This window comes from Thamnophis elegans, chromosome 5 (genome assembly GCF_009769535.1).
Source record: "Thamnophis elegans isolate rThaEle1 chromosome 5, rThaEle1.pri, whole genome shotgun sequence".
NCBI lineage: Eukaryota > Metazoa > Chordata > Lepidosauria > Squamata > Colubridae > Thamnophis > Thamnophis elegans.
Genome location: NC_045545.1, coordinates 38,872,206 through 38,894,789, shown reverse-complemented (window position 1 = coordinate 38,894,789; position 22,584 = coordinate 38,872,206). Strand labels below are relative to the sequence as shown.

Genomic DNA, 22,584 nt, shown 5'->3' with positions numbered 1-22,584 from the left:
AATGCTTTCTGTTTACTCGTTTCTTCCAGTTTTTGTTGGCATGGGACCAATGGCACGGGATGTTGACGGCCTTGCCCTTTGCCTGAAAGCTCTCTTGTGTGAGAAAATGTTTCATCTGGATCCCACGGTGCCACCTCTTCCTTTCAACGAACAAGTAAGACCAGTGATCCTAGTAACCATGCACAGATCTTCAAATCAGAAATAGAACAAGTTATTTGAAGAAAACATGGGTGCCCTTGCCAGAACCATTACCATTCCCTTAAAATGCTGTGGCTTTGCCAGGCTCTTCTACTAATGGCATCACCCCAGAAAAAGAACCCAAAAAATACATATAGTTGATAAAAAAAATGATAAAGCAACATACAGATTTAAAACCAAAAATATTTTTGGTGGGCATTTTACTGGATAACAAGAGAAATAGATATTTGATTTTACATGTATTAACTGCAGATAGAATTGTATTTGCACAACAATGGAAAAGTGAAAAGATCTCTACAGATGAATATGTGGGGGGGGGGCACCCTAGAATGTGCCGAAATGGATAGACTAACACTTACAATTAAAGAAAAGAAAGAAACTGAATACTTTTTGACATGGGACTTATTTTATCAATGGTTAGCTAATAAAAACAGAAGTTAGAAACATAGAAATATAAGAGAAGAACTAATGATACAAGGGAGGTTTGTTAAAATGGATAAGCTGCTGCTGGTGCTGCTATTATTATTATTATTATTGTTGTTGTTGTTGTTGTACAATTGTATCACAGCGGCCAGTTGTTTTGCCGGATTTGGCATTGGTTACTAGTCGGGCCCCACCCAGGGGCCTAGGACGTCGTAACGTATTTTCGTAATATGCGTGCAGATCCAAGCAGTGCGGCTTTTTGCATTTGACTGATGGTGATTTTGTCAATTTTTAACTCTTTTAAATGTAATTCCAGTGCTTTTGGAATAGCACCCAGTGTGCCAATTACCACTGGAATTACCACTGCTGGTTTGTGCCATAGTCGTTGAATTTCGATTTTTAAGTCCTGGTATCTTGCGATTTTTTCATGTTCCTTCTCGGCGACCCTGCTATCACCTGGTATTGCGATGTCTATGATTGTGACCTTATTTTTCTCAACCAGTGTGATGTCTGGTGTATTATGCGCCAGTATTTTGTCGGTTTGTATACGGAAATCCCACAAGATCTTGACCATCTGATTTTCGGTGACTTTTTCAGGCTGATGTTCCCACCAGTTTGTTGCTGTTTTAATATTATAATTTTTGCACAAATTCCAATGGATCATTTGTGCTACTGAATTGTGCCGCAATTTATTATTATTATTATTATTGTACAATTGTATCACAGCGGCCAGTTGTTTCGCCGGATTTGGCATTGGTTACTAGTCGGGCCCCACCCAGGGGCCTAGGACGTCGTAACATATTTTCGTAATATGCGTGCAGATCCAAGCAGTGCGGCTTTTTGCATTTGACTGATGGTGATTTTGTCAATTTTTAACTGTTTTAAATGTAATTCCAGTGCTTTTGGAATAGCACCCAGTGTGCCAATTACCACTGGAATTACCACTGCTGGTTTGTGCCATAGTCGTTGAATTTCGATTTTTAAGTCCTGGTATCTTGCGATTTTTTCATGTTCCTTCTCGGCGACCCTGCTATCACCTGGTATTGCGATGTCTATGATTGTGACCTTATTTTTCTCAACCAGTGTGATGTCTGGTGTATTATGCGCCAGTATTTTGTCGGTTTGTATACGGAAATCCCACAAGATCTTGACCATCTGATTTTCGGTGACTTTTTCAGGCTGATGTTCCCACCAGTTTGTTGCTGTTTTAATATTATAATTTTTGCACAAATTCCAATGGATCATTTGTGCTACTGAATTGTGCCGCAATTTATAATCAGTCTGCGCGATTTTTTTACAGCAGCTGAGTATGTGATCAACAGTTTCATCAGCTTCTTTGCAAAGTCTGCAATTGGCATCATCAGAGGATTTTTTGATTTTGGCCTTAATGGCATTTGTGCGGATAGCTTGTTCTTGCGCAGCCAGGATTAGTGACTCTGTTTCTTTCTTTAATGTACCTGTTTTTAACCATAACCAAGTTTGTTCACTGTCCACTTTATCTTTTATTTTTTCCAGAAATTGACCATGCAGTGCTTTGTTCTGCCAACTCTCCATTCTTGATTTTATCACATCTTTTCTGTATTCTTGTTTTGTCTGTTGGGCCTTCAGTAGATTTTTGTTCTTTACTTCGATTAATAGATGTTCTTGGGTGTCTTTTAAATAATCAGCCAGTGCATGTTTTTCTTCTTCAACTGTTTGCTTCACTTGTAATAATCCTCTGCCACCTGATTTTCGGGGCAGATATAGTCTATCAGTATCACCACGTGGATGTAAACTGTAGTGCATTGTCATTAGTTTCCTGGTTTTTTCGGTCCAAAAGGTCCAAATCAGCTTGTGTCCAGTTAACTATGCCAGCTGTGTATCTTATAACTGGTATTGCCCAGGTATTTATTTCCACCATTCAATTTAGATTTCAAAATTTTCCTAACTCTGTTGGTGTACTCTCGCCTGACAATAGTTTTTACTTCTCCATGCTTGATGTTATCCAACTGCAGAATGCCTAAGTATTTGTAGGCTTCATTTTCTTTGCATTTAATTAGTTGGCCATTGGGCATTTCAATTCCCTCAGATGCAGTGATTTTGCCACTTTTTATGGATACAGTGGCGCATTTTTCCATGCCAAACTGCATTGAAATATCGGTGCTGAATACTCGGACTGTATTTGTCAATGATTGGATTTCTATTTCTGACTTGCCATAGAGTTTCAAATCATCCATATATAGTAAATGCGAAATTTTTTCAGCTTTTTTGGCTGTTTGGTAGCCTAATTTCATTTTTTTTAAGATTACTGATAGTGGGATCATTGCGATGATGAAGAGAAGAGGTGAAAGTGAATCACCCTGGAAAATTCCTCGCTTGATATTAACCATTCCGTAGCTCTCATTCCCTACTGCCAACTCAGTTCTCCATTGTTTCATTGCCTTTTCAGTAAAGGATGTAATATTTTTGCTAATGCCAGTTGTTTCTAAGCATTTTATGATCCAACTATGTGGCAGTGAGTCAAATGCCTTTTTGTAATCAATCCAGACCATATTCAAGTTCGTTTTTCTGTTCTTACAATTTTCTAATATCATTTTATCAATTAGAAGCTGATCTTTTGTGCCCCTGCTCCTTCTTTTGTTGCCTTTTTGCTCTACTGGCAAGATGTTGTTTGTTTCCAAATAATCCATCATGTTATCTGCAATAATGCCTGTGAGTAATTTGAAGGTTGTTGGCAAGCATGTTATTGGTCTATAGTTTTCTGGTGTTGTTCCTTTAGTTGGATCTTTCTGAATCAAGTATGTTTTTCCAGTTGTCAACCATTCATCAATTTGGCCCTTTTGTAAAATTTCATTCAGTTGCCTGGCCAATATTGCATGTAAACTGGTCAGATATTTGAGCCAGAAACCATGTAATTGGTCCTTTCCAGGTGATGTCCAATTCTTTACCTTTTTAACTCGATTTTTGATCATCTCAGTTGTTATTTCTAATACTTGCATTTGTTTGTTGCCAATGCGTTTCTCAAAGTCATGTATCCACTTTGCTTCCTTGTTGTAGTCCTTTGCATTTTCCCACAATTCTTTCCAGAATTCAACTGTGGCCTGCTTTTCTGGTTTTTTCACTTTTGGTGTCACCATTCACATTAAGACTTTGATAAAAACGCCGTTGGTCTGATCGAAATTGCTGATTTTGTTTATATTGGATGATTCGTGCCTCATATCTTTCAATTTTTCTAGCTGTTGCTGTTATCTGCTGTTTTACAATCTCTACAGCTTCATTGATGTTTCTTGTATCCAATCTATATCTTCTGATTAGCCGATCTATGATTTTGTTGTTTTTAAGCCGTTGCTCATGCATGTTCTTTAAGTTACTAGCATCTGCCCTTAATTTTTTGATTTTTTGTTCTAGACGGATTTTCCACTTTGGCTTTGATGCTTTTTCTGTTGTGTGACTAGGTATTTTAATTTTAATGCCTAGTTCATTAGTGACTATTACAGCTGCGCTGTACATTAACTGGTTTGTTTCCAAGATGGATCCCGGTTCAATTGTTGAAAACACTGCATTAACCATTTTCATGATAGGGGCCAAAATTTTCTTAGGCACAGTTTTTAGTGATGGTAAACGTTGCCTTTCCTCATTAAGCAGAAAATGCTCCATGATCTTATCTTTCAATTCTTTTTGTTTTTGAGTTAGTTCATCAGTTGGTTCAGTGATAACTGGTTCTAGTGGTGGTGATGTTATTTCCTCCCTGAGAGCTTCTTCTGGGAGTTCTACTATAGTGTCTTTAGTTGTGTCTTGAATATCAGTTATTTCCGCTTGTGATATTGTTTTTTGGGTTTTGCAATTTGCCTGAATTTCCTCATGTTCAACTTCACTAAACACTTTATTTCGTATAATAAATCGCCTTTGATCTGCTAGTCGTTGTTCACTAACATTTGAATCTGGATATTGTTGTTTCCATAATTCATACATTCGCTTTAAATATCCTCTTTTTTCTGGCTCTGAGTTGTAGTAACAGGCCATTATGGCACGGTTTTCATCTGCACTATATTTTTGTCGTTTTGTTGGCTGGTCCACTTGTAGCCCACTTGTCGACGGATGTCCAGGGACCCCAACATCCGCCGCGGCCCTTGTTAACCCGCGCGACGACCGATGCGGTATGGAATTCTTATTCGTTTTTTCCACCATATTGTATGGGTTGGCGGGGGGTTTTTTACGGGACCAGATGCCAACCTGATCCCAACCTTCCTCCTTTCTCATCCGGGCTTGGGACCGGCAACAGCGGAGTTGTTGTTGTTGTTGTTGTTGTTGTTATTATTATTATTATTATTATTATTATAATAATACAATTGTATCACAGCGGCCAGTTGTTTTGCCGGATTTGGCATTGGTTACTAGTCGGGCCCCACCCAGGGGCCTAGGACGTCGTAATGTATTTTCGTAATATGCGTGCAGATCCAAGCAGTGCGGCTTTTTGCATTTGACTGATGGTGATTTTGTCAATTTTTAACTGTTTTAAATGTAATTCCAGTGCTTTTGGAGTAGCACCCAGTGTGCCAATTACCACTGGAATTATCACTGCTGGTTTGTGCCATAGTCGTTGAATTTTGATTTTTAAGTCCTGGTATCTTGCGATTTTTTCATGTTCCTTCTCGGCGACCCTGCTATCACCTGGTATTGCGATGTCTATGATTGTGACCTTATTTTTCTCAACCAGTGTGATGTCTGGTGTATTATGCGCCAGTATTTTGTCGGTTTGTATACGGAAATCCCACAAGATCTTGACCATCTGATTTTCGGTGACTTTTTCAGGCTGATGTTCCCACCAGTTTGTTGCTGTTTTAATATTATAATTTTTGCACAAATTCCAATGGATCATTTGTGCTACTGAATTGTGCCGCAATTTATTATTATTATTATTATTGTACAATTGTATCACAGCGGCCAGTTGTTTCGCCGGATTTGGCATTGGTTACTAGTCGGGCCCCACCCAGGGGCCTAGGACGTCGTAACATATTTTCGTAATATGCGTGCAGATCCAAGCAGTGCGGCTTTTTGCATTTGACTGATGGTGATTTTGTCAATTTTTAACTGTTTTAAATGTAATTCCAGTGCTTTTGGAATAGCACCCAGTGTGCCAATTACCACTGGAATTACCACTGCTGGTTTGTGCCATAGTCGTTGAATTTCGATTTTTAAGTCCTGGTATCTTGCGATTTTTTCATGTTCCTTCTCGGCGACCCTGCTATCACCTGGTATTGCGATGTCTATGATTGTGACCTTATTTTTCTCAACCAGTGTGATGTCTGGTGTATTATGCGCCAGTATTTTGTCGGTTTGTATACGGAAATCCCACAAGATCTTGACCATCTGATTTTCGGTGACTTTTTCAGGCTGATGTTCCCACCAGTTTGTTGCTGTTTTAATATTATAATTTTTGCACAAATTCCAATGGATCATTTGTGCTACTGAATTGTGCCGCAATTTATAATCAGTCTGCGCGATTTTTTTACAGCAGCTGAGAATGTGATCAACAGTTTCGTCAGCTTCTTTGCAAAGTCTGCATTTGGCATCATCAGAGGATTTTTCGATTTTGGCCTTAATGGCATTTGTGCGGATAGCTTGTTCTTGCGCAGCCAGGATTAGTGACTCTGTTTCTTTCTTTAATGTACCTGTTTTTAACCATAACCAAGTTTGTTCCCTGTCCACTTTATCTTTTATTTTTTCCAGAAATTGACCATGCAGTGCTTTGTTCTGCCAACTCTCCATTCTTGATTTTATCACATCTTTTCTGTATTCTTGTTTTGTCTGTTGGGCCTTCAGTAGATTTTTGTTCTTTACTTCGATTAATAGATGTTCTTGACTTTCTTTTAAATAATCAGCCAGTGCATGTTTTTCTTCTTCAACTGTTTGCTTCACTTGTAATAATCCTCTGCCACCTGATTTTCGGGGCAGATATAGTCTATCAGTATCACCACGTGGATGTAAACTGTAGTGCATTGTCATTAGTTTCCTGGTTTTTCGGTCCAAAAGGTCCAAATCAGTTTGTGTCCAGTTAACTATGCCAGCTGTGTATCTTATAACTGGTATTGCCCAGGTATTTATGGCCTTGATTGTATTTCCACCATTCAATTTAGATTTCAAAATTTTCCTAACTCTGTTGGTGTACTCTCGTCTGACAATAGTTTTTACTTCTCCATGCTTGATGTTATCCAACTGCAGAATGCCTAAGTATTTGTAGGCTTCATTTTCTTTGCATTTAATTAGTTGGCCATTGGGCATTTCAATTCCCTCAGATGCAGTGATTTTGCCCCTTTTTATGGATACAGTGGCGCATTTTTCCATGCCAAACTGCATTGAAATATCGGTGCTGAATACTCGGACTGTATTTGTCAATGATTGGATTTCTATTTCTGACTTTCCATAGAGTTTCAAATCATCCATATATAGTAAATGCGAAATTTTTTCAGCTTTTTTGGCTGTTTGGTAGCCTAATTTCATTTTTTAAAGATTACTGATAGTGGGATCATTGCGATGATGAAGAGAAGAGGTGAAAGTGAATCACCCTGGAAAATTCCTCGCTTGATATTAACCATTCCGTAGCTCTCATTCCCTACTGCCAACTCAGTTCTCCATTGTTTCATTGCCTTTTCAGTAAAGGATGTAATATTTTTGCTAATGCCAGTTGTTTCTAAGCATTTTATGATCCAACTATGTGGCAGTGAGTCAAATGCCTTTTTGTAATCAATCCAGACCATATTCAAGTTCGTTTTTCTGTTCTTACAATTTTCTAATATCATTTTATCAATTAGAAGCTGATCTTTTGTGCCCCTGCTCCTTCTTTTGTTGCCTTTTTGCTCTACTGGCAAGATGTTGTTTGTTTCCAAATAATCCATCATGTTATCTGCAATAATGCCTGTGAGTAATTTGAAGGTTGTTGGCAAGCATGTTATTGGTCTATAGTTTTCTGGTGTTGTTCCTTTAGTTGGATCTTTCTGAATCAAGTATGTTTTTCCAGTTGTCAACCATTCATCAATTTGGCCCTTTTGTAAAATTTCATTCAGTTGCCTGGCCAATATTGCATGTAAACTGGTCAGATATTTGAGCCAGAAACCATGTAATTGGTCACTTCCAGGTGATGTCCAATTCTTTACCTTTTTAACTCGATTTTTGACCATCTCAGTTGTTATTTCTAATACTTGCATTTGTTTGTTGCCAATGCTTTTCTCAAAGTCATGTATCCACTTTGCTTCCTTGTTGTAGTCCTTTGCATTTTCCCACAATTCTTTCCAGAATTCAACTGTGGCCTGTTTTTCTGGTTTTTCACTTTTGGTGTCACCATTTACATTAAGACTTTGTTAAAAACGCCGTTGATCTGATCGAAATTGCTGATTTTGTTTATATTGGATGATTCGTGCCTCATATCTTTCAATTTTTCTAGCTGTTGCTGTTATCTGCTGTTTTACAATCTCTACAGCTTCATTGATGTTTCTTGTATCCAATCTATATCTCCTGATTAGCCGATCTATGATTTTGTTGTTTTTAAGCCGTTGCTCATGCATGTTCTTTAAGTTACTAGCATCTGCCCTTAATTTTTTTATTTTTTGTTCTAAACGGATTTTCCACTTTGGCTTTGATGCTTTTTCTGTTGTATGACTAGGTACTTTAATTTTAATGCCTAGTTCATTAGTGACTATTACAGCTGCGCTGTACATTAACTGGTTTGTTTCCAAGATGGATCCCGGTTCAATTGTTGAAAACACTGCATTAACCATTTTCATGATAGGGGCCAAAATTTTCTTAGGCACAGTTTTTAGTGATGGTAACGTTGCCTTTCCTCATTAAGCAGAAAATGCTCCATGATCTTATCCTTCAATTCTTTTTGTTTTTGAGTTAGTTCATCAGTTGGTTCAGTGATAACTGGTTCTAGTGGTGGTGGTGTTATTTCCTCCCCAAGAGCTTCTTCTGGGAGTTCTACTATAATGTCTTTAGTTGTGTCTTGAATATCAGTTATTTCCGCTTGTGATATTGTTTTTTGGGTTTTGCAATTTGCCTGAATTTCCTCATGTTCAACTTCACTAAACACTTTATTCCGTATAATAAATCGCCTTTGATCTGCTAGTCGTTGTTCACTAACATTTGAATCTGGATATTGTTGTTTCCATAATTCATACATTCGCTTTAAATAGCCTCTTTTTTCTGGCTCTGAGTTGTAGTAACAGGCCATTATGGCACGGTTTTCATCTGCACTATATTTTTGTCGTTTTGTTGGCTGGTCCACTTGTAGCCCACTTGTCGACGGATGTCCAGGGACCCCAACATCCGCCGCGGCCCTTGTTAACCCGCGCGACGACCGATGCGGTATGGAATTCTTATTTGTTTTTTTCACCATATTGTATGGGTTGGCGGGGGGTTTTTTACGGGACCAGATGCCAACCTGATCCCAACCTTCCTCCTTTCTCATCCGGGCTTGGGACCGGCAATGGCGGAGTTTTATTATTATTATTATTATTATTATTATTATTATTATTATTATTATTATTATTGTTGTTATTGTTATTATTATTATTGTTGTTATTATTGTTATTATTCTGATACCAATGTAACAAAAAATGTTGTAAACACTTTGATTATTATTTCCTAAAATTATTTCTACCCAGACAACACATTAACTGAAAATGGAATTTTCATGTTATAAAATAAAATAAAAATTATTTTTAAAAATAAATACTCCACATAGGAATTAAAGGGCTGACCAGAGAGTTCCCTGAGCAGCAGCATGAGAGAAGGGAATAATCAAGAAAATATCTCCCCTTTGCCTTTGGGAAGCTACTAATGACTTGGGTTGTTTCTACATATAAGCAGATCTCCAGAGAATGAACATTATGCGGTTTGAAATATGCTGACTCTAAATCGCTTAGAGGGCTGTAAAGCACTGTGAAGTGGTATAGAAGTCTAAGTGCTATTGCTATTACCTACTGTATACCTCAAAATTCAGTGTGTCCGTTTTGTCTCTCAGTTCAGAAATAATAATAGTGAACCGCATCATCTCTCGGTTGCGAAAACACAGTGCATGTTTGCCCACTTGAACCTTGTTAGTGTGCTCTGTCACTGATGTCCTGGGCAAACGTTTCCTGATTTGGTCCTCTGCCTCAGAATTGTTGGCTAAGGAACTTTATTGGCTTAAGCACCCTTGACTGCTAGCCTCTAGAATTAAGTCAGTGGGCTAATATTTATACCAGCAGATAAAGCACTTGAGTGGTTGAGAAATGGATGTTTCTGTAGCTAATCTAGTGCTGATTTATCTAGTGTGATGTCCTGCTTTTAAGGCATCTACTATGATTTATTATTTTGAAAAATTTTTCTTGTTCTTCTGTTGCTCTAGGTTTATACCAGCTCTGCTCCCCTCAGAATAGGATATCATGTGACTAATTCCTATAGTATGTCAAGCCCTTCCATGACACGGGCTGTGATGGAAACCAAGGAGCTTCTGGAAATAAATGGCCATGTGGTATGTATACTTACCGTATATACTCGAGTATAGGCCGACCCGAATATAAGCCGAGGCACCTAATTTTACCACAAAAAACTGGAAAAGTTATTGACTCGAGTATAAGCCTAGGGTGGGAAATGCAGCAGCTACCGGTAAATTTCAAAAATAAAAATAGATACCAATAATGTTTTTGAATATTTATTTCAAAGAAAAACAGTAAACTAGCGGTGTATTCAATGAAATACTTCACTCACCTCATGATGCTGATGTCCCGCTGTGATGATGATGTCCCGTGCAGCCGCGGGAGCGATGTCCCGCCTCCTATGACACACGGCACAGTGATTCCTATCATTGGATCACTGTACCAGAGGAGGTGGGACATCGCTATGTGGCTGCTTGCCATAACAAGGAGGAGGTGGGACATTGTTGCAGAGCGGCAGGAGGGGGAGGAAGGGGAATCGTAAGACAGCCCTGCATTACATTAGAACGTGAGGAGGGGGGATGGTGCGGTGCGCGCTGCGTGGCAAACTGACACAGAGGGAGGGGAAACTCACAGGGGCACTGGGCCATTCACGAGTGTCACCCAGCGGCATGGCCCCGCCCCTTTTTCTCCTCCATTTCGGGCAAATTTTTCACTGACTCGAGTATAAGCCGAGGCGGCTTTTTTCAGCCCAAAAAGTGGGCTGAAAAACTAGGCTTATACTCGAGTATATACAGTATTAGGGGAGAGGGAGGTATGTGTCATAGCAAGGGAGTGTCTGTTTCAGCAGATAACATCAGTAGATGCAAGAGATTTTTGTTGAGGGTGCAAGAGCTGAGAACGAGAGAGCAAAACTGTTATCTGATTTTTCCCTCCCTCCCTACTAACTCCACTGCACTGTTAACAATAAAGGTTGGAGTTTCATGCCAAAAGCAACTTGGCTGATTTTGCTTTTGAGTATTTAATTACTGTATTCTGGTTCACTTTGCCTTCATCTCTGTAACTTGCTTATTAATTACTATATTTTTCAGATTATAAGATATACCTGACTATAAGACACACCTAAATTTAGAAGAGGAAAACAACCAAAAAACAGTTTTTGGCCTCCGCACACTACATTTTCAATCCTTTTTGGGACATTTTTTCGGGCCTTTTCCAGTCTTTTTTCTACTCATTTTCGAGACTTTTTTCAGCTCTTTTTTGAGGCTTTCTAGCCTCTTTTGATGGCTTTTTTGGCCCATTGGGGGCTTTCTTCAGCCCGTTTTTGAGGCTTTTTAAGCCCATTTTTAGGCTTTTAGCTGGTTTTTTCAAAAGGGGAGGGGTCAAAAAAAGCCTTGAAAGTGGACTAAAAAAAGCCAAAAAATGGTCGGCAGGTGATGGTGGGGCTTCAGCAATATTTTGTCTATAAGACACAGACATTTTCACCCCATTTTGGGAGACAAAAAAGTGTGTTTTATAGTCCAAAAAATACAGTATTTATTATGCTAGTTTTGGTGTCCACCATACAGTTTTAAAAAAATGATTGGATTTGTTTATCGCAGGAGAGTCTTTATATTTGGGGTGGCCCTCAGATTGTTTCCAAGTGGTAGTTAGTACACAGGACTGCCATTTGTATTGACTTTTAGTAAGAGTTGTGTGAGCCTTTCCCCAAATGTAAGACTGAATCACATGCAAATGAATGCATTTTGTTAATTTAGACGTTAACAACGTTCAACGTTTTTGAACTTGGCAACTTTAAGAGGCATAGACTTCACTTTTTATTGAAAATGTTCTTTCATTTCTTCTTAGTTGGTCCCCTTTGAGCTACGTCACATGACCCATTTTATGAACTACTTCATTCCTGCGACATTGTTTGGTGATGGTGGTGCCGCTTTGCTGCAGTTTTTGTAAGTATTGAGGAAATAAGAGAAGTAGAAGGCTCATTTTGTGAATGTGATTCCCACCCCCTTTCTTCTGTCTGTTTCCAATTACTTTTCGATAGGTGGAGAGACAGGGCTTTAATTTCTGTGACGCTGAAAGTTGCTATGAATGAAACATTTGGGACTAGTGAACTTCAGCTGTTTGAATCTTCCCTCCCTCCCCCCTGCTTCAAACAACAACACTCCTAACTTTGCTAGAAGCTTTATTTTTATTATAGATCTATGATACTACAGGTCACTTAGTGACCACAATTATAACTGGCAACTCCATTCCTAAGCGCCACCATTGCTAAATGGAAAAATCAGGTTACCATGATGAGCTTATGATGTCTCTTCGCGTTTGTCACACGGCAATCATTAAGGGAGACATCACAAGACTTGCAATTTTACTCCTGCTTTATCTATTAATTCTGCTTGTTGGAAGCCAGTTGTACAACAGTAAATGATGACCACAAGACCGTATGTCCCTGCAATGATCATAACTGCGAGGAGTGGTCAAAAAGTGGGTTTTTTTCCATTCTTCTAAGTTCAAACAGCTGCTACACAAGGCAATTGGTAAATGATGACTGCCTGTATGTGTGTATGTGGAGGGATGTAAGATTATAAAACAGCTTTCTGAAGTAATACAGACAGGATAGCATGTTTAAATAGAGAAAATTCAGCTGCATTTAATCTTAAATCTCAATATTTAGTGCCTCTAGTCCCAATATTCCCTGGATTGTTGTCAGGTTCAAATTAAAAGCTGGGAACAAGATACAGAAATATCATACAAGAATTCAAAGTAATGTATCAGGACAACACATCAATATAAGTGAGAGACTTAAATTAGGCAATGAAATCTCAAATAGAATATTGCTGCCATTGTAAGAGAATAGTATACACAAATCTGAATGAATGCCAGAATATGAATGCCTAGAGAGAGGAGCGCAGTAGGCGGAAGTCTTGGACAACGTTTTATTAGATACTGTAGTCCTCAACTTACAACCAGTTGTTTAATGGCTGTTTGAAGTTACAACGGCACTGAAAAAAGTGACTAATGACCACTTTTCACACTTGCAATCTGTAGTCACGTGATCAAAATTTGGACGCTTGGCAACTGGCATGTGTTTATCACAATTGCAGTGTCCTGGGGCCATGTGGTCTCCTTTTGTGACCTTCTGACAAACAAAGTCAATAGGAAAGCCAGATTCACTGAACAACCATATTACTAATTTAACAACTGCAGTGATTCAGTTAACAACTGTAGCGAGAAAGGTAGTAAAATATCGCAAAATTCACTTACCATATTTTTCGGACTATAAGATGCACTGGATTATAAAACACATCCAAGATTTTGAAGAGGCAAATTTAAAAAAAAAGTTTTTGCAGTCTGTAGACCTCTCAAAAATGTGAAAAACGGGCCCATTTTTTCTCAAAAAAAGGGGGGGCATGATTAGCCTTTAGGAGACTTATAGAGTGCTCTTGGGGGCTGGGGGGGGGCACAAAACATGCAAAAAATGGCTCAGTCATTTTCGTCCTCCCCAGCCCCCAGGAGCACTCTGGAAGCTATGCAGAGCCATTTTTGCAAAGGGGGTGGAGTTTTGGGAAGCCAAAAATGCTGTATTCAGTGTATAAGATGCACCCAGATTTTCACCCTCTTTTTTGAGGGGAAAAGGTGCTTCTTATATTCCAAAAAAATACGTTAATTGTCTTGCTTATCAGTGTAAATTTTGGGCTCAATTGTGGTTGTAAGTCAAGGACTACCTGAATACCACTTCTCTCCCAAGTATCCAAGATGACAGTGCTCCTTCCGTATTCTGCTGCCCAACAAAATAGTCCTGTGAGATAAGTTTGGTGAGCAAAAGTGATTGGTCCTTATTTGAGCCATTGAGTTTCTGTGGCTCAAAGTGAATTCACCTCTGCAGAATCTGGGTCTTTTCCCAGGCCAGTTTGGCATCCTAACTATTATATAATATTTACTCTCATTTTAAAAAGGACCTTCGTTAGTAAAAAGAATGAAGAAGACATACATACAGGGACAAATATTTGCCTTTTTTAAAACCACACTACATAGATAATAGATTTTTTAAACAAGAAAAACATGAATTTGAGAAGTGAACTACTTTTATAATAAATTCAGATTTTAAAAAAGCTTTCACTATAACAGAAGCAAGAAATCAGCCCATGTATATATTCAATACCTAAATGTATTCAAATCAGTTTTCACTACAAATGAACAACCTGTTTAAAAGTTTTAACCATTTTATGGGAGTTGTTAGAATGTGCCTTTTAAAAGTAGGATGACATGGAACCAGTAAGAAATAAGAGTCTTTAATGAATTTCAGCGTGTGACAGCTTTATGCAGTTTGTAATTGAAGTCAATTTCTTAGCTAGGGTTGGAACAGAGGTGGTATTCAGCAGGTTCTGACCAGTTCTGGAGAACCGGTAGTGGAAATTTTGAGTAGTTCCTGAGAACCGGTAAATACCACCCCTGACTCGCCCCACCCCCATCTATTCTCTGCCTCCCAAGTCCCAGCTGATCGGGAGGGAATGGGGATTTTGCAGTATCCTTCCCCTGCCACGTCCACGCCCACAGAACCGGTAGTAAAAAAAATGTGAGTCCCATTGCTGGGTTGGAAGATAATTGCAATAACTTTTTTAGGGTGGAAATGGATCCTGGGAGCTGCCAAAATTAACTGAGTTAATTTAAATGTTTATCTTGCATAGGAAAATTGAAATTAATTAATACAATTAATAGAGATTGGATGAATTTGCACATCATTTTAAGTGATAATATATAGTAGTTCATTTGATTTTGGGTTAGTGTGATAGATGAACTGAGCTGCTGTAGCTTATATTTATATTAGGATCTGACAGAACACTAAGATGTTATGCTGAACTTCCCCAACAGCTCTTGATAAAAATGCATCATTGAAAACCCTTGAAGAAATTTAGAGGTAATGAGACAAGAGGTCCTTCTATAAATCACTAATTGGTTAAAAAAGTTTAGGATGAAGGTTAGAATAAATGGATAGCTTTCACAACAGAGAGAATTAAGATTCTTTATACCGTACTTTTTGGAATATAAGATGCACTTTTTGCCCACTAAAAGAGGGTGAAAATATTGGTGCATCTTATGCAACAAATACAGCCATTTTTAGTCTCTGGAAACCCCGCCCTGTGCCCCCCCCGGCTTGTTTTTCGCAGAAATGGGACACACAGAGGGTTTGGGAGGCCTGCAAAGTGCTCCTAGGGGTTGGAGAGGGCAAAAATGCAATGCACGGGGGGGTTGGGAGGTGAAAAACTGTCCCATTTTTCACAGAAATTGAGGTGTTTTTGCCCTCTCCAGCCCTCAGGAGTACTCTGCAGGCCTCTCAAACCCTCTGCGCACCCCATTTTTGTGAAAAACCATTTTTGGCCTTCCAAACTCCACTGATAGTGCCGTTTGTGCTCTTCCCAGCCCCCAGGAGCACTCTGCAGGCCTCCCAAACCCTCTGCGTATGCTTGGTTTTGTGAAAAACAGAACACTCAGAGTGTTTGGAAGGCTTGCAGAGTGCTCCTGGGGGTCAGGGAGGACAAAAACTTTTTTTCTTGTTTACCTCTTCAAAATCTTGGTGCTTCTTGTACTCTGGTGCGTCCTATAGTCTGAAAAATATGGTAAATCCCAAGCACTCAGATTGCAATCATGTGACTGCAGATTGCAACATTTTATGATTGCTATAAGAGCTTTATTGGCCATAAAGCACCCTTTCCAAAAGCATCTATAATTCCAGAATGTTGTTAAACACAGTTTTGACTCAAGGACTAACTATACATCTGATTTAGTAGGATTTTTCTGTTGGTTTTTACAGATTAATCAGAACTGTTAATCAGAACATGGCAAACAGACATTCTAGATGCCAGTAGTGATAGCCGATACCTGAAATTTTGGAAGATAATTTCCATTTTGAAAATTATCTTAGCATTTTATTTATGTGCTTGGATTGTCTGGGTTGCCTTTCAGTGAAGGTGAACCTGTAGATCCGAAACTAAGGTTTACCATGATGGTCCTTAAATTACCTTACTGGATGCGAAGATTCCTATCCTGGATTATGAGACCAATAGTAAGTAATATCTCTTATTTTGTTTATCTGGAGCACGGTTTCCCAACCTATATTCAGTTATCTGTGCCTGTGTTATTGGGGAATTCTAATGTGACATGGCACTCTCGCACAACATTCCTATAACTTCCATTCCCTCAAACATTTCACCCCTATTAGTAAGAATTACGTTCAGTATAGCTGACCCATTAATTCCCTGCTCCACATTTTGAATGACAGACTTGTCAGGTAGTCACATCAGAAACTCCCAGTCACTGCAGTTTGTCTGCCAGTTTTCATGGGCGATGGTGGACTGGAACTATGGGTCTCCATAATGCTAGTCTGTGATTTTAACCACTACCCATAACTGTGAATATTCTAGCTTTAGCATTTTCATAATTAATATAATGAAAGTCATATAAAGTATATCAGGCTGCATTGAAACAACTGAGCCCCCTTTATCTTCAACCTTCCAAGTGGGTTGGGAATATTGTTCTCCAGCCAGGGAAGGCTAAGGAAGTAGATTTATGCTTCTTGGACTAGTTTGGTTTCATTCTAAGTTTTTGGTGAAGTATATATCAAAGAATCTTTACCACTTAATTTTACATCAACCCCAAATAAGGCATTTTCCATTTATTTTTCCTTAGATTCCTCGTTATTCAAGAACTATGAGCAACATCAAAGACAGGTAAATACTGTATTTTTCGGAGTATAACATGCACCTAGATTTTGGGGAGGAAAACAAGAGAAAAATATCTGTCTCTGCCTCTCAGCAATTTGTCTCCTTGCAAAAAAACAGTAAGGAACAATATACACTGTTTGTAGTGTTATATTTCAGACTATACTTGTACAGATGCTGTTAAAATTTATGTGCTTTCTGGAAGTATAGTTATTCTCTGCTATTTAAAAGAATAGCACTTTTTAAAACAATAGCATGGGGCCTCTTCAGATCAAGCATTTATTTTAAAAAGCTTCTTCATTTTGTTAAGTTGTCTAGAATAATAATAAAGCAGTCTTTAAAAAATAAGTCTAATAATTTGAACATTCTATGGGCATTTATAGTTGTTGACTTACCTCCTTGCAGCAAACAGCCTGATTAGCACAAGAAAAAAAAATCTGCCTCCCAGCAATTTGCCATGTGGAGCAAACAGCAAGTTTCACTTTCAATTTCTCCTGATCATCACCTGTTACAGGCTGCAGGGATTGTTATAGTTTATTGAAGCCTCTGCAAGCCCTTTTTGCTGCAGAGGTAAATTGCTTGGAGGCAGAGGCCAAAGGGTTGGGCTACATTCAGTATGTAAGGCGCACCCAAATTTTCACCCTCTTAGAGGAGAAAAAAGTGTCATATTCCGAAAAATATGGTATTTTGTTGGGAGATTAAGGCCTCCCTTAGTGAGTGAGTATAGGAAAATTTATGTTTACCAGAAGGGATTTCTTTTTAAAAAAAATTACATTTTATTTCTACTGATGCTTTTTACAAATATTTCTTGATCTCCATATCAATGAACTCAGTAACTGTTGCTTTATTTTGCCAAAGTTAATGTGATAACTTTACTGCCATTAATATACAAAATGTTTGTCTAGTCTGGTGCCCAGGTAAGTTTTCAATTCCATTCTGCCTAGAGGAATTAAGTCAGCATAGCTGTATAGCACCAGGTTGGGGGAAGCTATTACAGGTCATGAACATAGGCTGCCAATTCCATGCATCAGCAGTTCATTTATTTTCTTTGACTTTTTAGGTCTGTAAAAGAACTCTGGAAATGTCACACGGAAATTGAGGTAAATTTTAGAATCTTTTCAAACTGCATAAAAATCTTGTACATGTAAATATTTTCTGAGGCATTCGAGAAAATAGCATGGTCTTTTTCAGCATCAGACTACAGATTTAAAGCATTCTTTAAAAATTACTGCATAATAGCAAAACGCAATGAGTCTTGAGATCATTCTTCTATAGTCTTATGCCTCCCCAGTTGTATTAGACACTAGAATAGATGTTGGAAAGTAAAATATTTGAAGGATGCCAAATCAGTTAAAGGTGGCCTTGTTGCAAATGCTGCCTTTGTGGATATTCCATGATAAAGAACAGTGCTGACTTTCCTACGTGGGAAACTATTCTGTCCTTTAAATAACTGTTTTAAGTTCAATATCAGATGGTTGCATACAAAGATTTGTGGTGTCTGCAGAAAATTTTTTGCAGGGGAAGAGCAGAAGCTAAAATATGAGTTTGTAATTTGTCCATTTCTCATGTCCTGCTTTGCAGCTACACAAACTTGTCTATTTTTCTTGTACTTATGCTGGTGCTCAATGTAATTTTCTGTGACAGAAATATATATAGTCCTCACTTTACTACTGGGACCAGAAACTCTATCATTAAGTGGTATAGTTGTTAAGCAAAGCATCATATAGCTGTGTTGGATTTATATCATCTTGAGTATGGTCATTAAGTGAATCACCACAGGTGGTTAACTGAGACATCACATGGATGTGACTTGTAATTTCACTCCTGGCTTCCCCGCTGACTCTGTGTTGGAAGCCAACTGTGAAGTGCACACATGGGAATCATGTGACCAAAGGACACTGCCTGTCATAAATGCCTGCTAGTTTGCCAATTGCAAAGCACCTGAATTTTGATCATGTGACCTTGGAGGCACTACAACAGCTATTTTTCAGTGTCATTGCAATTTTGAATAGTTGTTAAACAGAGCAGTCATTAAACAATTACTACCTGTACAGTTTAGCATTTTCAAGAATGTGTTGGATTGCTAGTTGAACATTAAATCAGGAAAATATTCTTTCTTTTTTTAAACAATAATAATAATATAATTGTATTGTAATATAATAAAATACTATTGCATTGTAAGTCGGCCATCTAGTAACCTCATCTCCCTGGTGTTTCAGTGTGAAATACTGAGGTTGTTACCTGCCTTACTAAATTTAGAATTTCTTGTAAAGAAATCCATTGTTGAGCTATTGATAATATTTGAGGGTGGGGGGTGTTCTCTACTCAGTGGCTCTGTGCAGTCTGTAGGGGCTGTGCTTTTACTGTGGGGATGGGGAGAAAAAGACCAGACTTTTGACTCTGTGTATTTTCAGAAGGGCAGCTTGGGATGATGAAATAACAGTTCAAATCTAAGGATTACATTTTAAAACAGTCTGATTCAAGAGCTGAAAGAAGAAAAAGACATTCATGCTTAATTCCCAGGAGACTGGATTCATGTTGTTCATTCATAAAATAGTTGTTCAAAGAATAGCAACTCAGAAGCCCACCTTTGCTGTGCAATCTGTCTTCTTGCCCCTACCATATGTCCGCTGTATTTTTTGGATGCCAGGTTTATAGATTGAACAATAAAGTAACCCTAATATGTAAATTGATCTTTTATCATTAGGAATATATCAGAGAATTCACTGAAGAATGGAAAAGACTGGAACTGGATGTGCTGCTTTGTCCTGCTATAGGTCCTGCTTTTAAGAATGGGTTTGCTTCAAAAGTACCAGGTAATTTTTTAAAAAAACTTGGAAAACCAAGTTTTAAAAAGCATGTTGGTATTCTTTGCCCATGGAGTGTCCTACTCCTATTCAACCAGATGTGAGTAAATCCTAGGGCTGTGATGTGCTTTGAGGTTGGGCAAAAGGTTCATGGGATAACACAGGGGGAGCAAATATGGTGCTTGTTTGCAACTCTTTGAACCCAACACACCTTTTCTACGGCTCTCCTGTCCCTAGGAAAAGGGGTGGCTGCTTTAAAGAGCTTGCACTTTTAAATCTGAAGCACTGCACAACCATAATATACTCCTGTTATGGATCTTGCCACATTCCATGCATAGTTCCGTCCTGGCTTACAAGCAAAAGAGTTCACATTGGCATGTTTCATGTTGATGTTAAGGATCTTATCTCATTAACAATTTATAAGAAGCAAATATATAGCTGTCTTGTTAAATGTCTGTCTAGTTCTCTGTACACTTAGACAAAAACCTTCATCTGGGGATGACCAAATCATTCCTTATGGAATCATAATGTTCGATCTTGCTTTTTCATCAGTTAAGAGCCAATTTAAAAGCTGATGGATGACAGTTTTCCTTCACTCATCCTTCACAAACTAGTACACATTCATTCTTTTGAGAATATATAACTACAATTTTTGTGACAGTGCAGAAAGTATTTTTAAAATTCTTCTTAAATAGACTGCAGACTTTGGGAATCTGATTTAACAATACAGTCTTTAAGGTAGTCAGATGATCATCAGCAGTTGTTGAGAAGGTGGTGGCGCTTCAACTCCGACGGACCTTGAATGAAGCAGATTATCTAGACTCCTTTCAGTTTGGTTTCAGGCCTGGGTACAGCACAGAAACCACTTTGGTTGTACTGACCGATGATCTCTGGCGGGCCAGGGATAGAGGACATTCCTCTATCCTAGTGCTTCTTGACCTCTCAGCGACCTTCGATACCATCGACCATGGTATCCTTCTGCGACGGTTGGAAGAGGTGGGAGTGAGAGGCACCGTTTTATAGTGGTTCTCCTCTTACCTTTCTGACAGGTCACAGTCAGTGTTGGTCGGGGGACATAGGTCGACCCCTAGGCCCCTTAAATGTGGTGTGCCGCAGGGCTCGGTCTTGTCCCCCCTCCTATTTAACATCTACATGAAGCTGCTGGGTGAGATCATTCAACAGCACGGGGTTAAGTATCATCAGTATGCTGATGATACACAATTGTACCTCTCTGCCCCGTGCCAGCTCAGTGTAGCAGCCGATGTGATGTGCCGATGCCTGGAAGCTGTCAGGATCTGGATGGGGGTAAACAAACTCGTACTCAATCCCGACAAGACTGAGTGGCTGTGGATGTTGCCCCCGAAGGACAGTCCAGACAGTCCATCCTTGATCCTGGGGGGTGAAAACTTACACCCCTCAGAGAGGGCCCGCAATTTGGGAGTCCTCCTGGATTCACAGCTGACACTGGAACATCATTTGTTGGCTGTGACCAGGGGGGCCTTTGCCCAGGTTCGCCTGGTGCATCAATTGTGGCCCTACTTGGATCGGGAGGCACTCCAAATGGTCACTCATGCCCTAGTCACCTCAAGGCTGGATTACTGCAACGCGCTCTACATGGGGCTACCCTTGAAAAGTGTTCGGAGACTGCAACTAGTCCAGAATGCAGCCGCGCGAGTGATACCTAGGTACACCCACGTCACACCGCTCCTCCGCGAGCTGCACTGGCTACCTATTGGTCTCCAGACGCAATTCAAGGTGTTGGTTATTACCTTTAAAGCCCTACATGAGTTAGGGCCAGCATACCTCCGAGACCGCCTACTGCCACATTCCTCCCAACGGCCGGTGAGATCCCACAGGGTGGGCCTCCTTCAGATGCCGTCTGCCAGACAATGCCGGCTGGCGGCTCCCCAGAGGAGAGCCTTCTCTGTGGCTGCTCCGACCTTTTGGAATGAGCTACCCCCAGAAATCTGGACCTTGCCCACTCTCATGGCCTTCAGAAAAGCTGTGAAAACCTGGCTATTCCGGCAGGCCTGGGGCTGTTGACCTCATTGTTGAGGTCCAGCCCCGATTGTAACGAACGTATGTGTGTTGTTTTTAACATGTTTTTATTGTCATTTTTTTATTATTATATTTTCTTCAATGTAAGCCGCTTGGAGTCCTCCGTGATTGGGCGGCCTATACATCGATTTAATAATAAATAATAAATAATAAATAATAAATAATAAATAATAAATAATAAATAATAAATAATAAATAATAAATAATAAATAATAAATAATAAATAATAAATAATAAATAATAAATAATAAATAATAAATAATAAATAAATATAGGCTCCAGTACAAAACTGTTTTGAGTGTCTTTTTAAAGAGAGGAAAGTTAAAGACAACGCATAAAGCTGTAAACAGGAAACCTTCTGTATCTGTTTTAGTTGTTGAGATCAGCTTCAGTTTTTCCAAATAATTTTCTCATCTGTAGAATGGGGAGGCGATACCATGTGTGATTAGAATTATGAAGTACTGTCTTCTTGTGCTATTAATCTCTGCAGGTTGCTCAAGAGAGCTGAGTAGCCATTTAATTTCCCTTCTGGTTTTTGTCTGTACAGAGGTCTGTAGTAATACCATGTTATATAACTACTTGGACTTCCCTGCTGGAGTAGTACCAGTTACAACAGTGACAAAGGAGGACGAAGAGGAGCTGAAGAGTTTCAAAGGACACTACAATGATTTCGGGGACAAACTCCATGCAAAGGTACTTGGAATTGCCTCATGACAGTGCCCAGCAGCATTTAAAGGTAATCCTCAAGATATGACCATAGTGGAGCCTGTCCATTATGGTTATGTCATGATGGCCATGAAGCGAGATGGTCTCATTTAACCCCCACTCCATGATCTCGCAGATGCAGCTGTTAAACAAAAAGGCAAGTTGTTAAGTGGAGCACGGTGTGCTTTAGATGTAGGGAAGAACCCTGGAGACCTGCCCTGGCCTTCTCCAACCCTGAGACACCACCTTTGTGTGATCACAAGGAATTGTGGGAAACCTGAAAAT

General features: G+C 39.2%; 1 protein-coding gene across 2 annotated transcripts in view; it reads left to right on the top strand.

The window, feature by feature from the left end:
- Positions 1 to 22,584, top strand: part of LOC116509680 (fatty-acid amide hydrolase 1-like) — a 45,893-nt gene that overhangs the window by 21,966 nt on the left and 1,343 nt on the right. For both annotated transcript variants that reach the window (XM_032218938.1, XM_032218937.1), the window contains 8 exons: positions 30 to 154; positions 9,986 to 10,111; positions 11,862 to 11,959; positions 15,975 to 16,074; positions 16,698 to 16,738; positions 17,790 to 17,829; positions 19,437 to 19,545; positions 22,142 to 22,287. In XM_032218938.1, coding sequence (XP_032074829.1) covers positions 30 to 154; positions 9,986 to 10,111; positions 11,862 to 11,959; positions 15,975 to 16,074; positions 16,698 to 16,738; positions 17,790 to 17,829; positions 19,437 to 19,545; positions 22,142 to 22,287 — 785 coding nt within the window. The remainder of the gene's footprint in view (positions 1 to 29; positions 155 to 9,985; positions 10,112 to 11,861; positions 11,960 to 15,974; positions 16,075 to 16,697; positions 16,739 to 17,789; positions 17,830 to 19,436; positions 19,546 to 22,141; positions 22,288 to 22,584) is intronic.